This window comes from Talaromyces marneffei, chromosome 7 (genome assembly GCF_009556855.1).
Source record: "Talaromyces marneffei chromosome 7, complete sequence".
Classification (NCBI taxonomy): Eukaryota; Fungi; Ascomycota; class Eurotiomycetes; order Eurotiales; family Trichocomaceae; genus Talaromyces; species Talaromyces marneffei.
Window position 1 is genome coordinate 1,600,389 of NC_072354.1, and position 24,836 is coordinate 1,625,224.

At 48.0% G+C, this 24,836-nt stretch overlaps 9 protein-coding genes across 9 annotated transcripts; 3 read left to right on the forward strand and 6 right to left on the reverse strand.

Annotated features, from left to right (window-relative positions):
* Window positions 1-334: 334 nt before the first annotated feature.
* EYB26_009234 (uncharacterized protein) lies at window positions 335-862 on the forward strand (the record flags this gene model as incomplete). Its single annotated transcript, XM_054268484.1, has 2 exons — window positions 335-663; window positions 721-862. The coding sequence occupies 2 exons, from the start codon at window positions 335-337 to the stop codon at window positions 860-862; spliced, it is 471 nt and encodes a 156-aa protein (XP_054124459.1).
* Window positions 863-1,142: 280 nt separating this feature from the next.
* On the reverse strand, window positions 1,143-1,789 carry EYB26_009235 (uncharacterized protein; the record flags this gene model as incomplete). The annotated part of the gene is made up of 2 exons (XM_054268485.1): window positions 1,143-1,627; window positions 1,750-1,789. 2 exons carry the CDS (start codon window positions 1,787-1,789, stop codon window positions 1,143-1,145), a joined length of 525 nt encoding a protein of 174 aa, XP_054124460.1.
* Window positions 1,790-2,124: 335 nt separating this feature from the next.
* On the reverse strand, window positions 2,125-5,834 carry EYB26_009236 (uncharacterized protein; the record flags this gene model as incomplete). The annotated part of the gene is made up of 4 exons (XM_054268486.1): window positions 2,125-2,167; window positions 2,227-5,257; window positions 5,311-5,764; window positions 5,826-5,834. 4 exons carry the CDS (start codon window positions 5,832-5,834, stop codon window positions 2,125-2,127), a joined length of 3,537 nt encoding a protein of 1,178 aa, XP_054124461.1.
* Window positions 5,835-6,599: 765 nt separating this feature from the next.
* Window positions 6,600-7,236, reverse strand: EYB26_009237 (uncharacterized protein; the record flags this gene model as incomplete). The annotated part of the gene is made up of 4 exons (XM_054268487.1): window positions 6,600-6,747; window positions 6,809-6,931; window positions 6,986-7,024; window positions 7,079-7,236. The coding sequence occupies 4 exons, from the start codon at window positions 7,234-7,236 to the stop codon at window positions 6,600-6,602; spliced, it is 468 nt and encodes a 155-aa protein (XP_054124462.1).
* Window positions 7,237-10,322: 3,086 nt separating this feature from the next.
* On the reverse strand, window positions 10,323-11,649 carry EYB26_009238 (uncharacterized protein; the record flags this gene model as incomplete). The annotated part of the gene is made up of 3 exons (XM_054268488.1): window positions 10,323-11,271; window positions 11,329-11,564; window positions 11,626-11,649. The coding sequence occupies 3 exons, from the start codon at window positions 11,647-11,649 to the stop codon at window positions 10,323-10,325; spliced, it is 1,209 nt and encodes a 402-aa protein (XP_054124463.1).
* A 321-nt stretch (window positions 11,650-11,970) lies between these two features.
* EYB26_009239 (uncharacterized protein) lies at window positions 11,971-13,842 on the forward strand (the record flags this gene model as incomplete). Its single annotated transcript, XM_054268489.1, has 2 exons — window positions 11,971-12,023; window positions 12,096-13,842. 2 exons carry the CDS (start codon window positions 11,971-11,973, stop codon window positions 13,840-13,842), a joined length of 1,800 nt encoding a protein of 599 aa, XP_054124464.1.
* Window positions 13,843-14,091: 249 nt separating this feature from the next.
* EYB26_009240 (uncharacterized protein) lies at window positions 14,092-18,790 on the reverse strand (the record flags this gene model as incomplete). Its single annotated transcript, XM_054268490.1, has 2 exons — window positions 14,092-18,319; window positions 18,378-18,790. 2 exons carry the CDS (start codon window positions 18,788-18,790, stop codon window positions 14,092-14,094), a joined length of 4,641 nt encoding a protein of 1,546 aa, XP_054124465.1.
* An 831-nt stretch (window positions 18,791-19,621) lies between these two features.
* On the reverse strand, window positions 19,622-21,517 carry EYB26_009241 (uncharacterized protein; the record flags this gene model as incomplete). The annotated part of the gene is made up of 3 exons (XM_054268491.1): window positions 19,622-21,071; window positions 21,148-21,303; window positions 21,351-21,517. The coding sequence occupies 3 exons, from the start codon at window positions 21,515-21,517 to the stop codon at window positions 19,622-19,624; spliced, it is 1,773 nt and encodes a 590-aa protein (XP_054124466.1).
* Window positions 21,518-22,458: 941 nt separating this feature from the next.
* Window positions 22,459-24,696, forward strand: EYB26_009242 (uncharacterized protein; the record flags this gene model as incomplete). The annotated part of the gene is made up of 3 exons (XM_054268492.1): window positions 22,459-22,754; window positions 22,813-23,198; window positions 23,252-24,696. 3 exons carry the CDS (start codon window positions 22,459-22,461, stop codon window positions 24,694-24,696), a joined length of 2,127 nt encoding a protein of 708 aa, XP_054124467.1.
* Window positions 24,697-24,836: the final 140 nt, after the last annotated feature.

Sequence of the window (24,836 nt, forward strand, 5' to 3'; positions counted from 1 at the left end):
GCAGAAGAGATTGATAACTTGCATTTTTCACATAAAGAGATCTATAAACAGGATATCTTTATTCCATTCGTCTTTGCGAACTCACCATCTCGATACGAAACGCGTATTATGCTAGCTCGAAGACAAAGAGCAACAGGTTGATTCTGAGACTGTTCCGCCATTTTAGATAGTATTGGACGATCAACATATCTGAATCTAGAAAATAAGATGTCAACTTGTGCCATACTCCATCCAAACATACATCTAAGGAAGCTGTCAGCATAGGATATAATCCAGCTAGCTAATGTATGATAAACATGAAATCATTAAAACCCAATCTCAAAATCAAACCAACATGACGGCGACGAAGGAAACGTATTACACTCTTCCCGAACTTAACAAACAAATCGAGCAACGCAAGGGCTGGGAGTGCCGCCGCTACGAATGGGAAATGTCCCTGGTCGCATTTGCCGCAAAAGGTGCATCTGACGAAGGCCTGCGCGACACTCTCGCCATGCCGCCCAGCGAGCGCGATGAGGATGGAATCGTCAACAATGAGGACCACGTATGGGGGTGGGTTCCTTGTGGGTACAAGGGAATAAAGGTCTCGGAGGAATTGGCTAAAGAGGTTCTTGCGGATGTGACGCATGTGATTTTACATGAGCGGTTGAAGAAGTTGAAAAAGTGCGTTGTATCTAACTACCCAGGCTTGTACATATGAGACTAATGACCAAATGACAGTTATCGTGGCATATACTACGCAGGTGTGGAAGACGGGTATCGACGCATATACATTACTTATGTTGGTGAGAAACCCAAGCTTCCAGATTATCTCAAGGATCTTCCGATCCTTGCATTTGAGAAGTGGGAGGCTTTGACCTAGACAAAGTTGAATTTCGGATATCGGTACAAATGGATTCAATCCATCCCATCGGCGTAAAGCTCTTTGATAATACCAAACTTCATCCGCGAACAGAAAATATATATACAGAATAGTAGCCAGATCTATGGATATCATTCCACCTAATAGCCAGAATGACCTCTAAAACAGTTCAAAGCGGCTCCTATATATATAACCATATATGAATATCAATCATCAGTTCCAAATATTCTCACAATCCAATCCATTCGTGTTTCTTTTTTCTTGTTTCCTTTATAATAATTCATTGTTGACCAGCCAACTTCTCCAACCCTTCCCCATCAAGCATCATCTTCTCCCACTCCACCATCTCCCTGGCCCCAATAGCCTTGTAAAACTTAATACTCGGCTCATTCCATTTCAGGACCGACCACTCCAACCTCTTCCCCCCAATCCGCACCACCTCCTTCGCCAAATACTTGAACAAAGCAAGTCCATACCCTTTCCCTCTGGCCACAGGCTGTACGTACAAATCCTCTAGATATATGCCCGGCGCAGACCGCCACGTCGAGTAATTATAGAAATACAGGGCCATACCGACTGGCACCTCTGAGCCCGGCGGGATTACCAGCGCGGTGTACGTTGATCCCTTCTTTTTCTGTTGTGATTCGGGTGAGGAGTCCGGGAAGGATAAGGTAGCTAGCAAGGAGGCCGGGGTGGCTTCGACCTGATCCAAGGCTTTCTCGTAGTCGGCCAGTTCGCGGATGAATTGGAGGATGTAGTCAACATCTGTATATATACCCTGTTATTAACATCGTGATTTAAGTTTGGGGAGGGGTGTTAGGTAAGGGGGGTTTTTTTTATAGACATGGGTTGAAAGGATTGGTGCGGGGTTTGGAGATCGGACGTACCCTTTTCGGTGGCTAGGCGGATGGTGGGTTGGTCGGACATTTTTGCTTATAATTCGTTGACTTGCGAATTATGTTTGTGGTTCGTAGGTTTGTTTTTAATTGGAATTGAGACAGGGATTTGATAGGCTTATATATCAATTGTCGCGCCCTTTGACAAGCTTACTTTTAACATCTTATGTTATGGAGTACAGGGAAAAAAGTTTTATAGACGCCGTAGCCCCACTGCGGAGAGGCCCACCACACAATCCTAAGCTTATTGGAAATCGACGCATCTAGGTCTACCCGCACACCACGAACAACATCTGAAGAATCTTACATAGTATATATACATTATTCTACCCTCCTGTCTATTCTGACTATATACTTGGAATCGAATTATCGTGACATCACAGCATTCATCCACTTCTGCTCATCAGTCCTATGCCACAATTAGCCTCGATTTCACCAATCCAATCCAATACGTAAAAGGGGACTTACCGGTCAAAATGTAGCAGCATCGCCAAAACCGGAATGAGTTGTTTCTGATAATTCTTATCCTTTTGCTCGAGGAATTGTAGCAGTACGTTTTTCAAGTATATATAATCGATAGAACCTCCACCTTGACTACGCTCGGTAGGTGTCTCGCTGCGTGCGAGGGAGGGGTTTCGTTCCCGTGAACCGGGGAGTGCTGGAGTGGTACGACGACTGGAGTCGATTGATGACCGGGATGAGGTGATGCCGGATTCCATTGTTGATGGTCTTATACCAGCGGCAGCAGCAGTGCCATTGCCGTTCTGAGGGGTGCCGGCACGACTGAATTCATCTGTCAGAGCCTTGTTGGCTTTGCGCAACTTTTCGAGTCGGTTGTTGGTCTCTTCGATCGAGCGACGGAGTTCTGACTTCTCTTTCTCCATTTCTCGAACTTGTCGTTCGCTTTCATCCAAGGCATCGCGTAATTGGACCATTGCTTGTCGCACTTCCTTGACCTCCTGTGCTGAGCGTTCCGCCTGAAGCTCCAAATCATCCCTTCGTCGTTTCCAATCGCGTTGCGCGTATTCCAACTCTTCTTTGTCGTTTTCGGCTGCTTTAAGCGCTTTTTCCGTTTCGCGTACTTTGGTTTTGAGTTCTTCTAATTCTCTGGCGCGGCGACGGCCCATAGTGTTTGCTTCGTCTTCAGCTTTATCCCGCTCTTCGATAGCAGCTTCGAGTCGTTCTTTGAAATCGCGGACTTTGGCATCCGTGCGACCTTCAATCTCGTTCAATAGACGGCGCATAGTCTCACCTTCACGGCTTCTTTCTGTCAATAAGCGATGGGCTTCGGCTAGTTCTTCTTCTAGACTTTCACATCGCTCGCGGGCTTCTTTCATCTGCATTGCCATTTCGGATGTTTGGTCTCGCATGCTGGTCATCAAGCTTTGCGCACTGGCATGTTGAGCTGTCTTGAGCTGAATCTCTTCTCTTAGACCGCTCAACTCCCTGTCAAGCTGGGTAGATTTCTCTTCCACCTCTCGCATCTTGGCTCGTAGATTCTTCAATTCTTCCTGTGCTCTGGACAGGTCTCTCGAAGTCCGTTCTTGTGTTTCAACCGCCTGCTGTTTCCTCGTCTCACTCTGACGTAGATCAGACTTGACAACCGACAATGACTCCTCGGCCTTGAGTCGGCTATCGGTTTCCTGTCGAATCTTTTGGTTAAGAGTCTTGACTTCATTCTCGCGATCAGCGATACTCGACTTGAGCGACTTGACCTCGGCACGCAAATCCTCGTGTTTGTTCTCCAGCTTCTTAAAGTCGGCCACCTTCTTGTTGAGTTCCTCTTTTGTAGTTTTCAACTCTGCAGACTCGGCGCGCAGGTTTTTCAACTCCGGTGACAATTTTTGCATCGTGTTTTTCAGATCAGTCAGATCCTTGAACCGCGACGCTGCTAGCTGTTGAGCAGCAGAAAGGTCTTTCTCCAATGTTGTCGATTTGTGCTTCAACTCTTCGAATTCAGCTTTCAGATCGGTATGCAGCTTGTCAGAGTCGGCACTGGCAGATGCATGGTTCATGCGTAACTCAACAACCTCCTTTTCAATCTTTGCACGAGCTTCTTCAAGAGCCGCTTTTTCGACCAGGAGCGTTTTGACTTGATCTTTAGCCTCGACGTGCTCCTGGCCGATATTAAGTAGTTCATCCCGCAAAGACTCAATTTCTTCTTTCAAATCGTCTTCACCTTTCAACTTTGCATGCAACCGATCAATGGCAGCTTCTTTTTCGGTAAGCTGTTCAGTCAACTCTTCGATCTTCTTTTCCAAAGCAGCCACATCTGCAGTTTCAATCATAGCCGCCTCCGTTTCCGGCTCCTCTGGAGTTTCCTTAATAGGGGCCTCCTCTGCCTGTTTGCCTTTCTTCTTTTTATTTTTCTTCTTCTTGCCGCCAGCGCCTGTTTGGCTTTCCTGGGTCGCTGCAGGTGGCGCGGGTGTTGAAGTCATTTCGGTCGTCTTCGTCTCAGCCTGCAAGATCTGACGCACATCATCGAAACTGGCTGTCTTTCCTGCCACGACAGACTCCCGCGTCGACTTCCATTTCGGCGAGAAACCAAGACCATCATCAACAAACTTGACAATCTTCTCCAATTCTCCTACTTGGTTGCTCTTTCCAGCAAGATCCGTCCGTAGTGAAGATATAGTTTCCTCGCCATCTTTGACCTGGGATTTCAACTTGTTGACCAGCCCTTCGATAACACCCAAGCGCTTTTCCTTGTCTGCCTTGTCTTTCTCAATGAGGGAAATCTTTTCGTTTAGCTCGGAAGTATTCACTTGTGAAGTGGCATTCGCAGCTTCTGTCTTCAGACGATCAATCTCTTCTGACTTTTCAGTAAGCTGACGCTTGACTTCAGATAACTCGGTAGTCGACTTTTCGACAGCAGACTCGGCAGATTCCAGTTTGGATTTGATATCATCAATCTCCTTCTGTTTCGTAGATTTCAGCTCCTCGAGCTCGGATTCATGCTTGTCCTTGAAATCTCGCAATCCTTCCAACTCTCGGGTAGTCGATTCCAATGTAATGACCATACTCTCCGTCGACTCCCTGGCCACAGTCAAGTCACGCTTGAGCTTATCCACTTCAGTCGAAAGTTTCTCGATCTCTTCCTGTTTCTCCTGAACCTCCGACTCTAGTCGTGGAATCTCATTATCAAACGAGAAAAAGTCCTCTGATTCTGGCTTCTCAGTTTCAGTCTTTTTCTTCTCTTCTTTCTCTTCCAGACCCTTTTCAGACTGTTTCTGCTCTTTAAGAGTAGCAACCTCATCCAATGCCTCTTTGGTCGCCTTCTCCGCTGTGGCCAGTTTCTTCTTAAAATCATCCCGATCCGAAGTCACTCTCTTCAGTTCGTCCATCAACATATCGTTTTTCAGCGACATCTGATTCAAATATTCCGTCAAGGCTTTCGGGTCTCCGATCGATGTCAGCGGCGTATTTTCTCTCAATGCCGATTCGAACGATTCGATCAATAGGACTCGCGCATGTGCCATTTTGTACGCTTTGTGCAGATCTACCACATCGTTAGCCCGGTAGGGAAAGTATGGCAAGTGTATAGGTTCATACCATTGTATCTAGACTCAATCTTATCCAACCGTCGCAGTTTCGATCTCACTTCAATCGGTAACTCGGGTGGCTTCTCTGCACTCTCGGTGGCCTTGTCTTTCCCTTCCTCGCCGGCCTCTTTTTTCTCCCCATCCTTTCCTTCAGCCTCCGCGCCCTCATTCTGAGTATTCTCCACAGCCGTAGACCCCGACGTAGTACTAGCACCCTCCAACTTCGGCGTCCCCGACCTACTTAACCCCGACGGCGGCGTACCAGTAGAATCATCATCACCAATCGAGAACTCGAATTCCTTCGGATCTGGACCCCTCGTCTGCAGTAGGGCGCTATTACTTCGCTGTCGGGCGTTGGGGGTACGGGCTGATGGTCTCCGGACTGGACGGGCGGTGGCTTCTTGGGCGGAGCGTTGGCGGGCCTGTTCTTCGGCGATGCGCGCGTCTATAGCGCCGCGGATGCGCTGGTCAACAAGTCAGATGGGTTATCAGAGAGGAAGAATGGGACGGGAGGTGTATATGTACCTGGAACATGGTGTTGTTGCTCCGAACGGAGCGAATGCTGATAGTGTGAGAGGAATGGAAGGAATCAGATGGAATGGTCGTCGTCGGATGAAATTATTAAATACTAAAAATCAACCAAATAATCAAAACACGAAAACAACAAGAAGAAATGAAATGCTCTGATGTTTGTACGGAGAGTTATAGGTAAGCTGTCAGTTTCCGGAGTGTGGAGGAAGGGAAGGAGCTAGGCGCAGCGCTTGGCGCTTATTTAGGTGCAGTGGAAAGTACTAACTAAAGGATCCATGTGGCCGGGTCGCCATGTTAATGCAGCCAATCAGCGTTGAGAATCCCTTGTATAGATCTATCTTTTGGGGATGATTCAGTTCTACTTCTTATGTGAATGATATGCGACTGACGAATTAGGAGAATGAATTGAAGTTATTCACAATACGGTATTAGGTATTACTTAAGGACCACTAGCCACACAAGACATATGAGAAAACAGACAACAAGCCAGGACATACTCCAACCCGCCTAACCAGAAAGTACCAAAAGACAATCCAGAAGAAAGGGGGGAAGACATCCGTACGCTAACAAACAAGAGCAGCAGCAGCAACAGGTATCAAAATGTACACGCGTTGAATTTCTTTTCCACTCATATCATCCATCATATCTCATGATATCTCAACGTTTCATCAAGAGTATCGCATCGTCAAGGGAAGATCGGCCAACGAGACATGGTATTGAAGTGATTCCTCATCTTCTTTCCCTGTTCAGGTATTAATGGGGAATCAATTACACGGCAGCAGGTCCAGTAGGATTGGCCGGGGCATCGAGAGGAGCACGAGTATCACCATTATGCTTCTCGCGAGTCACAGGCGTATCATCAGCATCGGTCCAGCGAGTCGCGACCTCGGTGAGGAGGCCGAAGAAGGTAAAAATGCTAGTCTTATTAGTATATAGCTCACACTCCATGAGGGGTATATATATAGTGGGGGGCTTACAAAGCGAGGAAAGTAAAAGACTCAGCAGCATGCTTAATAGATACCCTGACGCCGGAGGGGGCCTTCAAGTAGACATCACCGTAGTTGTAGCTCTGTGCGGCGAGGACGAATGCCGTCAACCATCTATCAGAATTAGCACCATGAAATCTTAGCAGTAGACAGAAAAAGGGGACATACAGGTACGAAAACACCATATCAATCAAAGCAACCCACTTGCTGAGCACGGTCATGAACGGCGACACGAAAGCAGGGATGAAGAAGACAACGGACAGGACAGAAATGACTAGATTGAAGATGGGGTTTGTGCCACTGCGCTGGTGATGCACAAAGTAGGCGTATATACCCAAGGCGATGACGGAGCTGGCCCATTGCATGGTTCGGATGCCCAGGAGGATGGGCCGGGACAATGATGACGAGAGCATGGCCATTATGTCGGTTGAAGTTGAACGTGGGATTGAGTACTGATTAAGCTAGGCTAGAGTTATTGTATGTATGCGGCTGATGATTGACTCTTGCTGTGGCGGAGTGTGATTGGCGTTTTTGGTCTGGCTGTTATGTTATGGTGTGATGATGAGGAAAGAATTCCAGGGCGACCGTCTGGGAACGATCAACGTCTTTATACCTGCAGTGCAGCAGGTGGGACAGCAACCTCATACCAACATCACCCAAACCCGAACCACGAGCCGTCCGTTCTGGATTAGGCAAATCTAACACTGTGCTCCGCGACCATCCGTGGATCGAGTCAATAATTGGCTAGAAATTAGGTTGATGGCAAGGTTTGTCCCATACATTGGACCGCAGTCGACGTGTGACGACATACTGAGTTCTAGATTCTACATTGACCATTGGGACAAGAAGATTTTTGGTAGAGACCACCAAACTGCGTCATTGTGTGATGGCGATACAATCAGACAGCAGCCCAGAAGAATAAAAATCGGGAGAAATAGGCACGTTCACAAGAAATCGACGACAGAAGCGGAAATTAGCTACGTGGGACCCTTACTCATGCTCTCTATTTTGACTACTTACTATGAACTACGTAGTATTAATTTCAGTGGAATATGCCAAGACCCCCAAGGTGTTGTCAATTAAGTAGGTCGGCCCAAGGAATTAAGCCAGGTAGATTATGGTTCTAGCCAAGCATGGACGTAGTGACATGTATGGCATATGCAAGGTATACCCCAAATTCAAATACTATCTAAGTCACGCAAGGCGCCTACTACGTACATAGTAGCCATCATATCTCCCATGTCCTCAAAGGCGGCCCGCAATCTCGCAGTGGCACATACATGCGATCATCGTTCTGACAGTTAACTGTGGCGAGATGTCCAATTCATAGGTCAATAGCCGGTGAGTCACGGCACTGGACGGAAATGGGGACATCGGTACGTCGAAGAAGGGAATATCACAAAAAAAAAAAAGGGAAAAAAAAAGGAAAAATTTTTTATCAGAAAATTTTGTCTTTGTGCACGGTGAATCTGGTTGGAGGATAAATTCTACTATGAGTTAAGATGGATGGCATGATAATGGAGGGAGGTATTCTCTGGCGTGTGTGGAATGGATGGATGGATGGATGGATACTCGGGTCAGCCCACTTTTCGAGGATAATTCGGATACCGTTGCCGAGAAGCAAGTAAGCTTTCGATTGACGTCACCTGATACTGAAAAAGTTTGTGGCATTGTTATGATTAGCTTTCTTCTAGTTCTCATTTCTTTTGTCAGTTTGTCGAGTACATGACGAGAGCAGAGGCTGAACTCTCCTCCTCGATGGTCAGCAGTTTGGAGAAGCTGATACACCAGCTGTGTCCCAGACTCCCAGTGGGCATCATAGCCAAGCCGGAATAAGCAAGCCTGCCCAACAGAGATTGATTCATCTTTGCAACAACCAAAATGATGCGTGCAAAAGAGAAGGATGACGTCAATCCCCATTCTGCAAACGCACCATTCCACATTGGGTAATCATCCGGCGCTATTCCGTTTCTGGTTAGCGGTCGATCGTCGCCCACCGGCACCGACGGTCTTGGCATATTTCATCTTTTACTATGGGATTCTTCACGAGTCTGCAAGACTGGCGAATTGTTCCGCCGTCTTCCGTCACACAATGCGACTCGGCTCCCTCGAGACTCTCTCTCTCTCCGCTCATGCATGAGATGAGTTGTCAGATGACCCTCGATATGATTGATATCTCTGCAGATATGCATCTACGTCAATCCGGCACACTCCGATACGTGCCAGACTGGAAAAGTCGGGGTAGACCGTAGACAAGAATGTGGCAGGGTGAAATGTGAATATAGGGTTGACACTTGACACATTCCTGACCTCCTAGTTGAATTTAATCAAAGCCCTAACTACTTAATGTTGACAATGTGATGCCCCGCCGTATCCTGCCGGGTTTACCTTGCAGACCATGATGCAAGGCTTTTCTTACGTACTCGCGATTGATAGACCTCATGAGGTACTCGTTAATCACTTATTTGATACAAAAGTATAGACTGCGGTAAATTCAATGTTTCTCCGAATTTGATTTCTTTTAAATTTTTTAAGGTTCGATATATGTTAAAACTCTGAACCTACCGATAATTTGAACAGCAGGTTCGGAGGTTATTTTCTTCTTGTTTTGTCCCACGGTGATCAATATGCAACCCCGTACTTCGAAGGAGCACATGACTTTCATGTCAACTAATTAAGTTACTCCGTAGTTACCGTGTGGTCAATATGTCATCCCCTCAAAGCAGGGCTGTCTCTACCAAGGGCGAGTCCTCAATACCCAATCTTCGACAACCCTTACCGTCCAGGGTAAAAGGAAGGTTACTATGCCCTTCCAATCCTTGATTGGTCTGCTCAACTTTGGAAGGGGGGCGCCCCATTGGATTGATTATAGGTATGGAACGAGGTCTTGTACGAGATGCAGGGAGCTGTGTTTAATCTCTCCCCACCTATGTAGCTAGCACATGAGGAATTCTTGTTGGATACTCGTTGCCAATCCAATTCCTCAGGGCATATACCAGCGGAACGACCATTCAATCAGGGCAACGGCGAGAAAACCTTAAGTCGAACTACCCCTTGATATGAGTAATTTTCCTGGTTGGAATTTAGCTAAAATGAGGCTCAGGTAGAAACGTAGTGCAGATTTTTAGACTTTGAGAGACTGAGTAGTCTATGATTCATAACGAAGTTGAGTATAACGAAGCGTTCTTGCACTTCTATCACCAGAGTTCATTGAAACCGGCCAACGCTATCACTCTCGGGAATAAAAGACCGCCCTCACTCCACTGGCGTCCGAGTAAATAATACTTACGATATATCTATTTAGGTAAGTTGGGTGAATTGTGACTCCACCGTAATCCTAACTCAAGACTGCAAGGTTTCATATTTATCCACAAACTCGATCTAACTCAATACACAACTGGGGATGAAGTAAGAATATATCAATATAATATACTAAACTAGCAATAACGCTCAATGCTTAACAATAGGCTATCTACTAGACGGATTCCTGAGAACAACAACCCGGTCATTTCTTTCCTTTCTTGCTTCGGGATCTCATCTCGACTCCGCTCTGCGGTTGAGGTTCAGACTGTGTCGTTCCCGTCTTCTCGGGAATTGTTTGAATTTCTTCTTGCTTCTCGGATTGTTCGTCTCCTTCATCTTCCCCCTCCTCCTTGCTGATCAATTCTCCATCATCATTTTCTTCAGATGCAGACATTTCATCATCTGCCATTTTAGCCGCCTGTCTATCCTCTGTAACCTCCCGCTGAATGTCGGCAATAACCTTCCTAGCCTCAGTCTCCTCCCCATTCCACGCCCCACAACTCCCACACCTCCATCTCCCCAATTCACCTAAACTCTTGATCCCCGGTGGGGCTTGGCCATTAACAAGCCGGCAATTCTGACAAATCAGAACCAATCTATTCTTCGGCGAGGTCTCGTCTTCGCCTAACAATACATCCATGAGACGATCGTACCATTTCGGTGTTCCGCCTGAAGCATATTGCGGTTGTGCTGAAGGCGGGAAAGCGTTGGGCGCAAATCCGGGTTTCTCAGCGTAAGTTGCATCTGCAGATGGAGGGGGCGGTAAAGGTTTGTCGTTCCGTGGAGAGGGACGTGGTTGATTGTATGGTGGTGATGGTGCCGCTGCGGGAGCATCGTTCTGTGGATACCGTCTTATATTCGCCGTTGGCGGAGGCGGTAGTCCCGTTCTTTCGGGGGCGTTGTCCTGCGTCTTTCGTTGCTGCTGATCATTATCTTTCTTCTTGGTGCCGCCATTCTTGTTCGCTGTCTTCGGCTTTGGCGATTCTCCACCATACTTTTCCAGCAACTGCTGCGTCGAATTGTATTTTGTGGCAACCTTCAACTTTTCAATCGTCTTGTCTCGCTGTTTGTTGAGACTATCCAGATAATTCTGAGACCGATTTATGCGATAATCAAACATGCGGCTCCCAACGGTTCGAACGGTATATACTCTGTCCCATCATCAGAACCCCTAATAGATAAATGTCAATAGAACAAAGGAGACAAACACAAAAGGACCGCCCAGAACAGCGCCCCATTCCCAATATCCCCAATTCTGCCATCCCAACACCAACACATCAATAGTCGAATAGAGCAGGTAGATAAACACCGAGTACAGCGTCCACAACGCCTTGAAGCGACGCGCTTGTTGACGAAGTTTGTCTAGTTGAGTATTTGTCTCTGTCGCTTTTGTGGAGAGGTTTGAGAGTGTCTTTTCGAAGGAGGCGGGGGAGTTGTCTTCGCCCTGTTGTCATTAGCTTTCGTCAGCGCTTGTGATGATGGTGGGACGATTGATGGGGATGTACCTTCCAGGGCCAGAGTGAGACCATGTTAATGAGCGTGGAGATGTTGTCGCATTGTATTAGACAAGCACCATACAAGATATGTTGTTGCTCGGCGTATATTCAACAGTGAAGGCAACCAAGTTGGACAACGCGGCGTCATTAGAGCTTGTTGAAGCCTTACTACTTACGGACTAGCGCAATCAATCTGGGGAAGCACGGGCCACATAATCTACTACGTTGTATATCCTCGTAACATCTTCACGCTGTTCCAACCGTTTCCTCATCATGAAGTTTGGTCCCAGATGAGTCATGGAGCTTCATACTCATCAAAAAGTTGAGTATTTAAGTTTATTGAGGGTTCTCAGGATGACTGGCCGAATCGGCAAGCCCAAGTCGAGAACAGGATGTGACACATGCAAGTCCGTTTCCTCACTGATAGCCCTAAACCTCAATCTCCACCCTATCAACTGGCTTGCTCACCTATAACCAAGAATCCGTCGCATCCGATGCACCGAAGAACACCCGCAATGCTCAAAATGCACCAGCACAGGCCGAAAATGCACTTACACAGATAGTATCTTCAAACATCAACACAATCAAAGACCACCCATCAAACCTCTAAACCTACCAGTAGGAGCATTATCAAATCCCACATCCCGCGAAAGGCGCTGCTTTGAGTACTACTTCCATACTGCCGCCCCTTCGCTCTCCGGCAGCTTGGACCACCCCTTCTGGAGTGTACATGTCCTGCAACTCTGCCGCACCGAACCCGCAATCTGGGACGGTATAATCTCCCTAAGCGCGCTATTTGAACGCCACCCCTTGACTGATGAATCTAAGCCAACAGCGCTGATTAGCGCGCCTGTGACAGTCAAGTATGAGTATCATCAAAATGCGTTGGCGTGGTATTCCCGCTCATTGGCCGGATTACGACAGCGAATTAGCCGCAGCGGGATGGTGGATATGAATCTTTTGTTAGTTGGGACGATCATTTATATTGCTATTGAACTTTTACAGGCAAACTACGAAGCTGTGTTGGGGTTGTATACGCGAGGTATACAGCTAGTGGCTAACGGGTTGGCGGAGTCTGGGCTGAAGCGTGTCGTGAAAGCCATGTTTCGACGTCTACGAACCCAGGTTTTGATTTTCAGCGGGATGTCGATTGAGGACGATATACCTGATCAACCAGTGGTCAATGATTTCTTTGAGTCTATCGACGAAGCGAGGAATGCACTGTTCGAAATGACCTCGGACATGAAACAGTTACTCCTCGCTATCAAATCCTTTCGCGCGCAAACAGGCAGCCTAAATATACCAGCCTCACACCCACTAGCCACCAGACAAGCACAATTAGAGTATCGACTCCACCACTGGCATGACAACTTCACATCCTCACCCCTGACCCTTCCGCTACAAAAAGGAGACATCACAATCACAACCCTCTTGATGAATCATACTTCAATCCTACTCGAAACACAAACCTGCCTAAATAGCGACGAAACAGCGTATGATCTGCATAAGCACGCATTCGAAAAGATACTGGATTATGCGGATACCATATCCTCCTCCTCCTCCTCCTCCTCCTCCTCCTCCTCAGTCCCACCACCAGTAGCAGCAGCCGGGGCAATTTCCCATACGACAATAGGAGAAAGGCAGCCCTTCTCATTCGAACTAGGCAGTTTCCTGCCATTATTCATAACCGCCTTAAAATGCCGCTTCCCAGATCTGCGCCGAAGAGCAATCCATCTCCTCTCCAGCCCCAATGCAGCAACTGCTAACGGCAGTGCGACGGAAATTCAAGGAATGTTCCTTTGTCGCCCCGCCGCACAACTCGTCGCGATAATCGTTGGGTTAGAAGAGGGTTCTTACCCTCCTTCCGACACACCTCTGAACCAACCAGACCAGAGAACGAAACTAGACCATTCGGTCAGGGTAGCAGATGATATTCTGACCCAAGAGGGCTGTATTCCAAGCGCGGAGAGGAGGATCTGTGATTTTTGGGTTTCTTCGCAGTCTGAAGCTGAAATGTCACCGCCACGTCCGCCGTTTTCATCGGGGCAGCGGAAGAAGAGCCAGCTTGTTGATGGGGATGGGAGGAGGAAAAATGAGAGTTGGTTACATTATCGGCGATATGTCCCTCTCCCTCTCCCTTTCCAAGACGCGGATGATGAAGATGCCCGGACAGGGAAGGAAATGGTATATGTGACGAGAACTATCCGAATACCAGACAGACTGTGAACTTGTCAATATTATCTAGCTAGCGATCCAGTGAGGTGGATGAATATGCGCGTGTATCGAGTCAATGTTATTCAAGTCTGCTAGATATGTATGTACATGTACCCCCCAGTCAAAAAGAAAGTTCAGCGCCGTGTATGCATACCCCTGGTAACGCTATGCAGTAAATCCAATTATACAAGAACACCTCTGACGCCATGCCCCAAACACACAAAATGAAACAAATAAAAAGAAGAGTCGGTCTTAGGTCGACTAAATACTCGCTCTCCTCGGCGCCATAGTTCTCCTCAGCTTCTTCTCCTCCGTCGACTCCTCCATAACCGGCAGTGTCCCCTCAGCCCTCAACTTATCCAAAAACTTTTTCCCATACGTATACCCCACTTCATAAATCTCGTCAAACTTGCCAAACTCCAGTGTCCCGTAGGGGTCAATTGGTGGCCTCATATATAGACATCCCGGCATGATCTTTGCTCTTTCCAAACTGTCAACGGACGAAACGTAGGCTAGCCGGGCTTGGATTTCGCTGAGGGTTATAGGGTTGGGGGTTGACGAGAAGGGGTTCCAGCGGTTAACAAATGTCCAGAATCCGGAAAGGGTGTCGCCGTAGTCTTGCGGTGTGTTGTCGTCGAGACTGCCGACGTCGACGGCCAGGATGATGTCGGCGCCGAGAGATTTCATGTGTGCTACTGTTAGATTGTCGACGTAACCACCGTCAAGTAACAGACTGCCTTCGTCGCAGAGGGGTGGTAGTAAGCCGGCAAGAGACATTGATGCACGTACGTATCGCCATACGTAACCAGAAGAATGGAACTCGTTGCGCGATTTGCTGATGTTGGTCGTGTTGCAATAAAATTCAAGCCAGAAATCTTCAATCTGGCTATCGCCAAAGGTCTTGAAGATTCCCCGGTTGAATTCGTGGCCCGTTGTGTATGAGACAGCTGGGTAGGTTACGTCGAGCGCAAAACGCCAGATACTGCCCATTCGACCAGCAAACTTCTTGGCGCGGCCGTACATGGGTACCACGTCTGCGTCACGGGCGTAGAGAGCCCCGATGAACGAGCCGATCGATGTGCCGCCGACAATGTCGATGGGGATACCGGCTTCTTCGATGGCTTTGATAACGCCGACGTGTGCGATGCCGCGCGCACCGCCACCACCGAGGACCAGTCCGACTGATTTTCCACATAGTCGACGCGCCAGGCGATGGAAATCACCTTTGAAGGGAGTTTGCTGTGAATACAATGGAGTTTGATGAATCCGGCGAGACGTGTACTTCTGAATTTCTGCTTGAATGACTTGCACGCGTTGTTTCAAGGCCGTTCCGAACCGTTTTGTGCGCGGGTGTGTGGGTTCAGTCGTTAGATGATACGACATTTGAACGTGGTGGTGGCCACCATTAATCCATACCCGATTCTTCAACCAGCGTCGAGTCAGTCCCGCTGGACAGTACCGCTCGGCATGTAGCAAGACAAGCTCTTTACGTGCAGTTGTCTTCATTCCGAGCAAGAACCGCTCATATTCGCCGATAGCAGATGAACCTTCTGCCAATCCTACCAGAAGAATACAGTCCGCTTGCGTGATACACGTCTGCGTCCATGGCGAATTGACATTTGTGTCTGCAATGTACAACACCATGCCGTACTTTTCTTCGAGATCAGCCAAGTACTGCGCGAGTTTGAGTTTACCCATTTTGCTAAACGCGTGTCGACCGAGATGATTCAAGATAGCTGCCTGGTTTAACGAGGTCACGCCATTCATTACCCCGATCTGAGTGAATGCATTCATCAACCGATTGCCGAATTCGACCACCGGGACACCCACGGTCACCGGCAGAATAGCCACGGTACGCATATTCACTGTCGACGTAGCCGTATTCGCCGTACTAATATCACGAGGGACATAAGACGGTTCAGTCAACAAAGGATTGTAGATAAGATCCCTCATCCGCTGCGCAATCAGTTTCGAAATCTGAATCGTAATACCGGGGTGTTCCTGAGCAAGACTATTGAACAACGACCGCGGGAATTTTGCTAGTTCTGTGTCACGAATGGCATGGAGCGTTGCTGGCCGGGTGGATTCCGTCATCACCTCGAGTTCACCAACGCTTTCGCCCTGACCATACTCCCCCAGAACCCTAATCTTCCCTCCTTTACCCTCAAGCACGGACCGCAATCGACCATTAAGAACAATATAAATAGCATCACTATCGTCGCCTTGGTGATGAATAACCTGACCAGCGGTGACTTGTACCCATTCCAAGGCAAAATCAATATGCAGAATCAACCGCGGCAAAACACTAGTCAATCGTTTGGCCAGCGTCAACAAAACGATGGGATATCGCTCTGCAATCCGCTCAAGGGTCGCTCGTGGCAGGAACCCAAGGTAAACATCTGTCTTGGCCACTACATCCGTAAACGAGCGATATGACGCGACGGATCCCACATATCCCTGCATACCACCTGGTTTGATTAGATACAAGGACCGACGAGGATATTTCCGGCGTTTTGGGTCCACGTGAGGTATGCGCGACGAGCTAGTTGTTGTGCGTTTCAGCGTTGGGAAACTCTCCTCAGAACCCTTCGATGTACCGACGAGGTCATCTCCACGATCACTGATGGGGACACCGACGTCCAAAAAGCCATCAATCACATAATACAAACCTGGATTCCGTTCGCCTTGTTCTACCAAGACAGATCCTTGTGGGAAAGAGACAATCTCAATTTCACTTCGTAGTTCCTCTCGAAGGTTGTGAACAGGAGAAGTTCCGCCGGCACTCGTCACAGACATCGACATCATTGACTCCGAATCCGCATCATCGAATGGATCCATAAATCCAAATGCATTGTTGAACACAGCTTTTTGTCTTCGCGAATCATATGATACAAGTTTGGGCGACTGTTCGCCCGAGTACGCCTTTCGCAGAGCATCGCGCGTACTCGACGTCAGCCCAATACCCTTCATCATACATTCAACAAGTGATTCACGAAATATGGCATCCTCATCGAGAGATTCTCTCCGCAAGAATGGCGAAGTAGCCATATGCGTAGGAACACCTCTAAACGGCGAATGGTTAACCTGAGCTAGAGGACTAGCAGCCTCAGCAAACGGCGTAACCTGGCTCTGAGATGGCGATCTACGCCCAGCATCAGACCGGTTTCCGTAGCGATTCAGTTGAATAGTCGACAACAGATCGCCAGGATTCACATTAGACGACGAATAATTATCACTAGACATGGACAAGTGCCTTCTCGAAGCAGCAATCTTGGTCTGTAGAGCGACCTCTTTGAGCAAGGAACTACTTGATCGACGTCTTCGGTGCGCTTGGGGGTTATGTAGAGCGATTCCTTTGGAGTCGTCGTTTGGTCCGAGGCGTTCTCGCTCCTGTCTGAACTTATCTTTGAGCCGTTCCAAAGCACTGCCTCGCAGATCATTCGGCAAGTCATGGGCCGTAAATTTGTGGAGTTGTCTGTCAATGCTGAGCACTTCTGTATCCAGACCCAGGTACGCATGCGCAGTCGAAAACGTGACTCTCTGTAAACGCGTGAGAATGACCTGGACAATATGTGCCGTAGCTCGGGGATACATTCTCGTCAGTCGACGGAATGCGCTTGCCGGGATAATTGCAATAGTAGTATCGACCATTGCCCGCGCCACAATATCAGGATGTACCGATTTCGGTTTATGAGCCTGACGATGACCTTGAGGTTGTGTGGGTGGCGGGACCTTGGGCGAATGCTCGGCAGTACTTGTGCCGGTCTTGCTCTGTTCGGCTGATTCCTCCAAATCCAAGGGTGGCACCGTAGGCAATGGTGCAACTCCAAGACCTTCCGCTGTATGCGGTGTAGGCGGAGATCCTAGCTGAGGTCCACGTGCAAAGCTTCCAGGACTGCCCGGCATCGAGGGCGGGAAAGGAGATTTTTGAGACACGTTCCGTGCGCTATCTTCGCTCCCCTGGCGTAAATGAACATCTTCCGTAAACAACGTCAAAATCGAGAACAGAGACGACATGGATGCCCCATTCTTAACCTCCGTCAACAATTGATATCCCTGATTCCCATCCGTCTGATGTATATCTTCGTCATCTGTATCCTCCATGCCAGGCGTACTTGCATTCGACCCCGCCTCATTCCCACGAATTGATTTTACAAAAATTTGGACGAGTCCATCAACCACCAAACAAAACCCCTTCTCTTCTTCCAACAGCAGCGTCTCCCCCGCCATCAATTTTCTGGTCTGCATCGTCCGCGTCAATTCATGAAACACAGGCCTCTCCAAGTATCCAAAAACTTTAATTGCACTCAAAAACTCATCGAGATAATTCGCCAGCCCTGGTTTCGAATCTCCTTCTTGCGTATCGGGGAATAGGTCGATTTGAGGTTCTTTGCGTTGCGGTTCGGGGGGGAGACGGCTGTACATGGTCAGGTAGCGGTAGCGAATGAACCATATCACGGTGGACATGAGGGCGAAGAAAATGATCATTCTACAGAAACGTTAGTTCCTTCACAAATTTCGCATGGAGGGAGGGAAGCCGGGCGTACAGGGTAGTGAAATTCATGGTGAACGTCAAACTCATCGAAAACAACGTAAACAACCACGTCGGAAGCGTTATCGTCGCAAACCCGATCACCCAGAATAATATACTGGGGATGGTATGTAGAACGAAAACCAACACTTGGCCCAACGCACCGGGCATGGCAGTCTCGACGGGCGGAGGAACAGCAGGGAGTGTTCGCATCGCCATTGTCGAGGCCGAAGTCGAAGAAATATATGAGGAGAAAGGTGGTGGTGAGGGGGTGGTGGCAGCTGACAAAGTGTTCTCCTCCTCATTTAGCAGCGGTGTCGGAAGCGAGATTGCGGAGGAGGACGCAGCGTCTAACGGCGGTGGTATTGATATGGCAGCTATATCAGCAGTAGCCACAAGGGCCGTTGTATCGTCGTGCGCCGAAGTCATGGTGACCACGCTGTATGGTCCCCGCTGTCGGACACCCACTGGGGCGGGCGTCTGGGCTCTGTTCAGATAGAGTATTCGGATGATTGTGGAGGGCTGCGACGAAGGATTGGCTGGGCGGCAGTGGAGAGTGGATCACGCCGATAGCATTGTTTGTATTGACTGCGACATTGGGTAGTTAGACGAATAACGAACGCTGGTGTCAGACAATACGATAGTTGAGTTAAAGGTTGAGGCGACCGTTGACCATGGGCGGACGGAGACCTACAGGAGTGACAGATGGCCGCTATGCGCGCGGTGATTGGCAGCTGCTTAGCCGCGGTATGCACCCTGCCCACAACTCGTGCGCCGAGCTTCCACTGTGATTGATCTGTCGAGGTTCGATGCACCGAGTCGATGTGTGAGTATTCATTCGGTTTAGAAAAGAACAAAAGAATGTAGCGTGACTGTGCGGTATGTGCTTAATTATACTCTATAGAGATAGTTATGTGGCATCGTTAATGCTTCATGGTCCAGCCGGCAAATCACATGCAAGGAACGGCGACGTCATCATCTGCCGTACCTACCGTAGGTACCCGTTGACCGTAACTCTGTAGGAGCATCTCATAAGAAACTATCCAGATCAACCCACGGCTACACCAGAGCTTCTACTGAGAGAACAAACTATATAATTGACATGTAATTGACTTCCGATCAAAAAGAAAGCTTCATTCGCCTCATATGTAGTGCTTGAAACATTCATGCCTTGATTATATATTTGATTCTTTATATACGAATCATCATGTGATCCCCAATGCCCTAACGTAACTACATGTAATATATAACTGCATCAAGTTAATGACCCAACCCATTCCTCGCACCCATAAAGTCCACAATATCAAAGAAACTCTTCTTAAACCACCTCTCCTGCGTCGTTCGATTCACCACCTGCATGCCAAATTGCTGCGCATAATCCCCAAACTCCCAATTATCCATAAAACTCCACGCAATTGCTCCAATGACATTCACCCCATCTTCCCATATCGATCTGAGTACTTCGGACATAAACGACAGATAATACTGACTCCGGGGAGAGTCGTACAATTGATCGACTAAATCGCGGGTTGACTCGGCGTAGACGGGAAAGCCAAATTCGCTAAGGATGATGGGGGTTTTGTACGTGTTCCAGAGGTAGGAGAGATATGGGCGCAGATATATGGGCGTGATATAGACGTAGGATTGGGAGCGGTAGCCAATGTCCCAGCCATATGTGTTTACCGTTTCTTGGGTAACACAGTATGGGTAGAGGGAATTGGTGGCCATGTTCTGTTTGGCGCATTTTTCGATACCTTCGCCGGGAACGGAGATGACGGCGGCCGTGTAGGCGTCGATGCCAATGAAATCGGTGGTCTTGCCGATATACTCAAGTTCGTTTTTGCTGAGTGGTTTGGCTCCAGGTAGAGTGTTGAGGATGGATGTGGGATATTGCTGGCCAAGACAGATAGGATATGCAAACACTCCAAGTTGCATGTCATTGAAACGATTTGCGGCCTCGATTTCAGTCTGATTCTCGGGATTCTTGGGTACGCCAAAGTTATCACTCAACTTCAATCCCACTTTTCCAGTCCCATTCAAAGTGTCATGGTAGAAATGATACAGCTCCGCATGAGCATGGACAACATTATCCAGTCCCGTAAAATTGAACCCATACAACAGAGGCTCATTAATCGTAACCCAGAACGGAACGCGATCCGCAAAATGCGTAAATAAGATCTTGCCGTAGTTCACAAACGAATTAACAAACTCTTCATTCCAATATCCGCCATTCTGGTATCCGATATCCGGCGTTACGTAACCAGCAGACGCATTGAGAAAGTACAGTGGAGTATCGAAGTGAAGCATCGTCACAATAGGCACCATCCCGACCAGAAGGACATAATCAATCAGATCATTGTAGTGTTTGATTCCTTGTTCATTGATCGGACTACCGGGGACGGTGAATGGGAGAATTCGACCCCAGGAGATCGAAAAACTGTAATACTTGACGCCAATCGATGCCAAACGTTGAATATCCCGTTTATACAGATAGTAATTCTCATTTGTCACGTAATCCTGTGGCTTTGTGTCTGGCAGCATCTTTTCGAGAATACTCGGCGCACGCCCTTCAAGGCCAATGGCACCTTCGATCTGAGCAGCAGATCCGGCAACTCCAAATGTGAACCCCTCGGGAAAGTTGTAGCAATCGGTTGGGCCAAAGTAGTCCCGTGGTGGAAGGACAAGTTCAGTGGTAGGTAGTGGCGTAGAACTGACGGTAGTAGTATACAGACCAATTTGCCAAACTTGCATGTAGCCATTGCGATGACCATGCGGCCTGACCGTACTTGTCAGCTGTATCAGTCGCAGAGATGACGGTTTGGGTCGGTAGCCAACTGCCCCATGTTGTGGTTGAGAGGGTGGTTGACAGCTTTGCTACTGCCTCAGAGTATGCCGGTCCGTAGGTGTGAGTAGTTGTTGGAGAAGGGACTGAGATGGCATATCTGCGAGTGTTAGCGAGACATATGCAATGGGAAAAGATCACATATACCGAACAGTGTCGTTGAGCGATGCATACGAGAACGACTGGAAACGGTAAGTCGGTCTAGCCGGAGCTTCAGTGCATTGTGGCCGCGCTGTGTAGCCAGTGGTTGTGATGTACACCTCTTGGGCTTGTACTACAGCGGCAATGGCCGCTAATAGGGAGATTGATTTCATGTTGGGCGAATGGTCGGCTCTCGACCTAAGGCAGATTGTACTATGTCCAGACGCATCCCATTATCCCTTGCCGGGAGATTTCATCTTATACTTAATGCCCCGCATTCATGGAAACATTTCTCTCCCACAAAATATGCCTTAGGATCAGCAATGACCTCACTAGGTAAATCCAAGAGGCGGGGGAAATTCAACGCATGGAGAATTCACATGTCCCGGACTGTGGCGTATTTCAAATGCCGACATTCATGCTGGACAAGGTAGTTTGATCACGAGATAGCATCAAGTTCTGTAAATCGGGAGTTCCGACTTGGTGCAGATCAACTAGTATTGTGCCCTTGTGGTAAGGATCGTCGTCTTCGTGGGGATTGTGTGGCTTTCGTAGTATGCGGGGAATTTGCGGAGTCTCTATTCCTAAAAAGATGGATTTCAAGCTGTCTTCTGCATTAGGCAGGTAGAGCCGTTAGAGAGAGCCTGATAATTAGATGCTGAACTTCATGGAGAGATCTTTGGGGTCGTATCTCTAAACTGCTGTGTACTTTAAGTGGTGGTGGGGCATGAGATATAAGCTACAACTGCTATAGTTATATTCTCCGCAAGTCGATGGTGTCTTGCTGTGGCCTGTGGGTTGTAGTCTTGTATTGGGGAGTTTTTACCAGAAAATCCTACAACTTTTATAGTGTCAAGATTCAATCCGCAAACAGACATTCGATTAGGTTTCATGTATGAAATGTATGAAGAGGATGGCATCCATCGTGCTGGCCGAAAGAAAGATGCAACGACGTCAGCGAAAGCTATATGGAGCTAGTCCCATTAAAGATATACACTAACTGCATTAGGCTAGTGATCTTTAATTGTGGAACGACAGCATCTCCGAAGAAGTCAACCAACAACACTAACTTACCTCTCCATCTCTCCAACTCGAGCTCCGAGTAAACGACAACATGGAGCAGGGGGCCTCGCTCATGCTGCCTCTCCGGCCGCAAAAAACCAAGACTACCAAAAAAGACAACTTACCAATCCGCATAGCTCAGATCAACGCTCAGCGCGGCTCCTTTCGCAACATCACCGAACAGAGTCTTCAAGAAGAGATAACAGCGCACAAGGAAAAGAGCAAGGACAAGGCCAGTGAAAATGAGGAAGAAGAGGATCAAGATGAAAAAAATGTGAACGAGGTCGATGCGACCGAACGTCAAGATTTGCTGTACAAGAAACGGGCGGAGATTATTCAATTCGCGGCGTAAGCACTCCCCTGTCACTCTGATTTGAAACTGAGATTAACTTTGAACTGTGTCTAGTCAAGCTCATATGGAAACCCAATTCGCGCTGGACTTCATATCCCTCCTACTGTCGAAACATGCCCCGCGCCAAGCAGAAACGAGTATCTCGCCGTACCTCAAACAAAATGTCCCTCTGGGATCGTTGAACATCGATGTCGTCAGAGCACCCCAGAAATCTCAATCGGCGTTACGTGACTCACAAAATGTGGCTCGTGGGTGGAAGATGGAAAGCTTTGATGCTTCTGCGACCAGACTGCTCAAAGCTGCGTCGCGGTTGGAGAGTGAAGTCGCGGCGGAAACGAAATACTGGGACCAGGTGTTGTCGATCAAAGATAAAGGGTGGAAAGTGTGTAGACTGCCACGGGAGAGACAGGTGCTTGGTGTACAGTATGGATTCATGGAGGGTATGTATTCAACTGTTCTAAGAGGCATTGATATGAACTAACATGTTGTGTAGCTGCACCAACTTTCCGTGACCGCGGTCTGGCCTCTTTACGCCGTGCTGACGATGGCACACTCGTTCTAGACAAGGGCCTGGTACCCTCAAGAGCGAGAGCAGTACGAGTACGGGTAAAAAAACAAGGCAAGATCACAGGCAGTTCAAGCTTGTCACAGTTTGTAGCTGCTGCCGTTTCCGATGATTCAGTTGAAAAAACGATTCTACAGTCAAGAGATACGCTGTTTGAGGAAGAGCTATTCCACGAACTCACTCGAGAAGCTCGGGTGCTCGTCAGCTCAGGAGTGACAACACACAAAGACATGATTGAATTTGAATACGAACCAGGCGAGCAAATCCTGCTCGATATCGTGGATATGAATGATATCAAGCCGGACAGTGAAATGGACTCTGCAGAGAACGGCACTGTTAATAATTTGGAAGCCAAAGCAATCGCGCACGCGCTCCGTATCTTACTTTCATATGCACATCGACAAAACCTACGACGACGAAGTCAATTCCCACCTCCACTCACGAAACAGCCACGAGCGACACCACAATATCAACTCCTTCGTCCAATTTTGTCATATATGCAACACGACGCCCACGTACGTTCTCTACAATCTTTCCTGCAAGATGTTTACCAAGTCCTGAACTCCGCCGGTCTCCCTTCCAAATACACAACCTCAAAATTTTCATCCCTACAATTCAGCAATTCCAACATAGATCAATCCTCAACAGCAGTTGAGACCTTAGTCGGCCAATTCATGGAGCCCCTCCAATCACGATTCACCGGGTCAATGGCCAATCCTACCAGCACATATAATATTCGAATTAACACCACTATGCCAGATACATCATCTCGCCAAATGGCTCTTGGGACTGACTATGAATTGACCATCCGCCTACCGAACTACCCATATACGCAACCACCGTCGCGAATTGGGCTCAAACATGAAGTTGAGTTGTTACTGTTACGACTATTCACTCTGGACTTGATTACATACATATCTTCGACTTCCTCTCAGAATTCGACCAAAGCGGCAGCAGAAACCAAAGAGCTGGATTCCTCTCTAAGCAAGAACATGTTGGTCTGGGAATCCCCATTCCCGCACCATGGAGAGCTTTTAGGCATGACACAAGATGGCAAGCCAGTCAAACAGTTGGCCATCGATCTGAGTCGGGACAGGCTGAGTCTACGTCTGAAATCTCGGGTTCAGCCTGATGGCAAATCGAACAATCAATCAGACGCCAACGATCTACCCAATGAAGAGGATACAGCCATCGACTACGACGATTCAGATTTCCCTCAATCAGAATTCGTTACCGGTCCAGGCGGATTGAAATATACCCGTGCACCTCAAAGGTTGACTGGCGGGGAAATCATGCATATCTGGCGACGCGAGGATGCGAATATACCGTCAAAGACGGTGGCGGAAGTCGTCGAACAGATCTCCTCCATTTAGAGACATATCTACTCTGCCTGCTTGGTCTGGAGGAGCATGTCATGTGATGATAGATATGATAGTTAGCTAATGATACGTAAATGACAAACAAGTATGATTACCTGATTAGGAAGTGTTTGTAGTAGGCTAGTATGCTCGAC